This window comes from Oncorhynchus tshawytscha, linkage group LG18 (assembly GCF_018296145.1).
Source record: "Oncorhynchus tshawytscha isolate Ot180627B linkage group LG18, Otsh_v2.0, whole genome shotgun sequence".
Taxonomy (NCBI): domain Eukaryota; kingdom Metazoa; phylum Chordata; class Actinopteri; order Salmoniformes; family Salmonidae; genus Oncorhynchus; species Oncorhynchus tshawytscha.
In genome coordinates, this window is record NC_056446.1 from 44,023,073 (window position 1) to 44,028,000 (window position 4,928).

At 45.4% G+C, this 4,928-nt stretch overlaps 1 protein-coding gene across 1 annotated transcript in view; it reads left to right on the forward strand.

The window, feature by feature from the left end:
• The first annotated feature begins 2,392 nt into the window (after positions 1-2,392).
• The window catches only part of LOC112241869 (protein phosphatase 1 regulatory subunit 14C-like), a 26,422-nt gene continuing 23,886 nt past the window's right edge, over positions 2,393-4,928 (forward strand). Inside the window, exon 1 of the mRNA XM_042301122.1 lies at positions 2,393-2,798. Coding sequence (XP_042157056.1) covers positions 2,565-2,798 — 234 coding nt within the window. The 5' untranslated portion in view covers positions 2,393-2,564. The remainder of the gene's footprint in view (positions 2,799-4,928) is intronic.

Sequence of the window (4,928 nt, forward strand, 5' to 3'; positions counted from 1 at the left end):
TATAGCCAAGACCATCGAGCCCAATTAACATTAGCTAGCTAGTAATGACTATAGCATAGCTATTTGCCAGCTTTAGGTTGCTAGCTAGTCAAAGTTAGAAAGCTAGCTAATCCAAAATAACTCAGCAGATTGCATGGAAAGTCTGCTCTGCAGGTGGTAACTAGCTAGCCTAGTTGGTAGGCCTAACAAAAGAAGCTAATGTTAGCCAGCTACAGTTCATTGTTCCTAGGCCGTCATTGAAAACAATAATTTGTTCTTAACTGACTTGCCTGGTTAAATAAAGGTTAAAAAAAAGGAATAAAAAATAAAAATCTCTCGCCTGTATTTTGCACACTGACCTTCTCGACCTGTTCTTTGTGCACAGTCACATGATGTCATGGTCAGCAAATTTGGGTCTAATCAAGGTATTATTTTGAGCGTGTTGAGCAAATGGGTAGATCTTGACATGATGCCTTAATTCCTGGGATAGATAACTAATTGCAACATCCCAAAGTGCCGCGGGTAGTGGAGGAGCTGTGGGTGCTGCTAAAAAAATGTAATTAAAATAATGAATTAAAATCACTAAAGTAGTGCACTGGGCCTTTACTAGTCCTGTATTAGAGGACCAATATAGCTGATTGTAGATATATCCCAGAACATGGGCCGTTCTTACTGTATTATCCCTGTACACCAAGTCAGAACCGTAGGATAAATAAAGGGGGCATATACGCTGAAAATGAAAGCGTTTACAATATCCAATGATCTCTAAAACAGGTAATAGGTTACATGTGCACCACCAAGTCAGAACAGTAGGGTAAGTTATGAGTGGGGTAGGGACCAAATGATTAAGGTGAGGAACATGGGCTTCTAACAGCTTACTACACAACATACACTTAGTATTACTTTCTTAGCTACAGTATACAAATCTCCCTGGCACATGACATAATTTATGCAGCAGTATGCAAGATATTTTTGGACCTTCTTGTGCTGTGCTCACTTGAGCAGGAAGGTGGCGCGACGGTCCTTCTTGTGGGCACATTTTGTCAGTCTGGCATTCTCTGGATTTATGGTGCTTTCAAGGCAACTGGGAACTCTGGGGGGGGGTACATTGGTAATCTTCAGGTCGGACCTCTAGAAAGAGGCCAGAATCCCGACTTGGAAGTTGGATGACCGTTCAAAATGTATTTTCCCATTCAGAGCAAAAAAATTTCTGAGTTCTCGGTTGTCTTGAACTCACTGAAGTCTGAGATTTCCCAGTTTCCAGTTGTCTTGAACTCACTGAAGTCTGAGATTTCCCAGTTTCCAGTTGTCTTGAACTCACTGAAGTCTGACATTTCCCAGTTTCCAGTTGTCTTGAACTCACTGAAGTCTGAGATTTCCCAGTTTCCAGTTGTCTTGAACTGACTGAAGTCTGAGATTTCCCAGTTTCCAGTTGTCTTGAACTCACTGAAGTCTGAGATTTCCCAGTTCCCAGTTGTCTTGAACTGACTGAAGTCTGAGATTTCCCAGTTCCCAGTTGTCTTGAAAGCAGCAGAAGTCATGCTGGATTGACAGCATGGCCAGTGTATTCAACCGTTCCTGTTCCATGGTGTTGCATGTGAATGTTTATCCTGTTAAGGTTGGAAAAGAGACCCTTAAACCCAGACTTGGACCACACACCCACAACACTGAATAGCAGACTAGTGATTGCTATGCAGCGCTTGCAGTTAGCCACAGATTCCATCCAGATTCCATCCAAACCACTCATTATTGAATTTGTGTAATGTTTATGTCCAATGGCCAATGAGCACCGATACGTTTTATCTATAATTTCTCTTCATATGATAATAATTTTTAAAGGATTTGCCAGTAGATTGTCGACCTTGATTTATGATGATGATGTTGTGAACTCCTTTTTACTATTGGGCCTGGGAATCATACTCCAGAAGCCTTTGTTGCAGAGTTGTATCAATGAGGTGGGTAGTTTTTAATTGGTTTAACGCTTGTCACATCACATGATTTGTGCAGGCTGAAATGTGCAAGTGTAACCAGGGACCCTCTGCACACATCAACAACAGTCACCCACGAAGCATCATTACCCATCGCTCCACGAAAGCCACGGCCCTTGCAGAGCAAGGGGAACCACTACCTCAAGGTCTCAGAGCAAGTGACGTCACCGATTGAAACGCTATTTAGCGCGCACCACCGCTAACTAGCTAGCCGTTTCACATCCGTTACACAAGCTGAAAAAAAAATGTATGGATGCTATCTGAAACTTTAACATTTGTTTTAACATTCATTGTTACACCTCTGTAATTACAGACTGCAATTACCATCAGTTAGTTACAACTATGTATTATCACAATGAATTACACCGTAATAAGGTCCCCTTTTAAAATGGAAGTGTTGCCTAATGGGTAAATCCATCATTGGTATTAGGCTGGCCGCTAGGCTATCACACACATCATCTCTGCCCTCCTCTGAGCGCGCTGTATTTTAAGTAGCAGGTGTTTTAAAAACGGTGTTCATTTCTTAGCCAGGCAGTACAGTAGCTCCCTCCGTCGCTCTCTCTCTCTGTCACACACACACACACACTAAACACTGCAATGTCAGCCGCCAGCACCGAGACGAGCGCCCTGTTGCCTGCGGCCGCCAGCCGGGTGTTCTTCCAGCCGCTGGCCGGGGTAGGGTGCGCTGGGTCCGGACCCATGCCGCGGGACGACCCGGTCCAGAGGAAGCAGGGGAAAGTGACGGTGAAATACGACAGGAAGGAGCTGCGGAAGAGACTGATCTTGGAGGAGTGGATTATTGAACAACTGAGCGATCTGTACGACTGTGAGGTGAGGAGAGAAGGGCTTTTCCCCGACCTGGCTGGTGGTATAATATATTAATATATTCCGTTGATTCCTCTGACTGTATGCTACATTTTATTATTGGTGATAGTAGGCTACTTTATAGTCTAGCAATCTGGTGCATAATATTTCTGTAGGCAGTAGCAGTAAATAAACCTAAACGCCCACGATAGTCTAGTCTCCTCTCCACTGGGTACTCTCTTAGAAAAAAAGCTTCCAAAAAGGGGTCTTTGGCTGTCCCCATAGGATAACCTATTTTTTGGTTCCAGGTAGAACCTTTTTTTTTGGTTCCAGGTAGAATTGTCTTTGGAAACGGTTTTACTCATGGGTGCAACTTTCACTGGGGACGGGGGACATGCCCCCCCACATTCTAAAATAGCATTTTTGCCCCCACCCCCCACATTCTAAAATAGCATTTTTGCACCCCCCCACAGATTTATCATTGTAATGTGATACAAAACGAGACGACAGAGGGCTTTAGGACCATGCGGACGGCCCCAGACGCCCCCCAACCCCACACTCCGAAAACCAAAGTTGTGCCCCTTTGGAACTCAATAGTTCTACCTGGAACCGAAAATAGTTCTACCTGGAACTGAAAAGGGTTATCCTATGGGGGCTAAGCCGAATAACCATTTTAGGTTCTAGATGGCACCTTTTTTTTGTAGTATGTGCTTTATCATAGCGAGGCCTTTAAATGATGTGGGATCAATAGTGTCTGACCTGAAGATAGATGTCTCCCACTCACAACAGGCAACACAGTGTGTTTGAAACAAAGTGGGCATTGCAAAAGGAGTGGGTGAATCAACAGCCATGTGTGTAAAATGAACACTCTATTATGGTTAGACCGCTCCAGGTGCACCACGGCTTAACGTTTACGTGGCAGGTTAAGATGACTAACGTGGCAGGTTAAGATGACTAACGTGGCAGGTTAGGAGACTGAGGTTAAGGTTAGGAAAAGGGATAGGGTTAAGCTTAGCTAAAATGTTACACTTCTGTTGACCCTCCCACTTCTGTTGACCCTCCCACTTCTGTTGACCCTCCCACTTCTGTTGACCCTCCCACTTCTGTTGACTCACTCACCTTCAGATACACTCCATGTATGCAGTTACCCAGGACTGTTTTTATGGGGGCTTTGGGTCGATTATTCAGCTCCCTTGCTCTCCCTGGTCAATTGTCCCCACTCCCCCCAGGCTGCAGTGTCTCTTCCTGGGGAAGGCAGCAGCGCAGTGAAGGTGGAGCAGAACAGATGAATGACAGAGGTCATGAAAGACACCACACAGCTTAACGCCTCAGACTCCTTTTGTAGCCTAGTAGGTTACAATCTGCCAGGTCCACCTTTACAATCTGCCAAGCACACCTTTACAATCTGCCAAGCACACCTTTACAACCTGCCAAGCCCACCTTTACAATCTGCCAGGCCCACCTTTACAATCTGCCAAGCACACCTTTACAACCTGCCAAGCACACCTTTACAACCTGCCAAGTCCACCTTTACAATCTGCCAAGCCCACCTTTACAATGTGCCAAGCCCACCTTTACAACCTGCCAAGCACACCTTTACAATCTGCCAGGCCCACCTTTACAATCTGCCAAGCACACCTTTACAACCTGCCAAGCACACCTTTACAATCTGCCAAGCACACCTTTACAATCTGCCAGGCCCACCTTTACAATCTGCCAAGCACACCTTTACAACCTGCCAAGCACACCTTTACAACCTGCCAAGTCCACCTTTACAATCTGCCAAGCCCACCTTTACAATGTGCCAAGCCCACCTTTACAATCTGCCAAGCACACCTTTACAATCTGCCAAGCACACCTTTACAATCTGCCAAGCCCACCTTTACAATCTGCCAGGCCCACCTTTACAATCTGCCAAGCCCACCTTTACAATCTGCCAAGCCCACCTTTACAATCTGCCAAGCCCACCTTTACAACCTGCCAAGCACACCTTTACAACCTGCCAAGCCCACCTTTACAATCTGCCAAGCCCACCTTTACAATCTGCCAAGCCCACCTTTACAATCTGCCAAGCCCACCTTTACAATCTGCCAAGCCCACCTTTACAATCTGCCAAGCACACCTTTACAATCTGCCAAGCACACCTTTACAACCTGC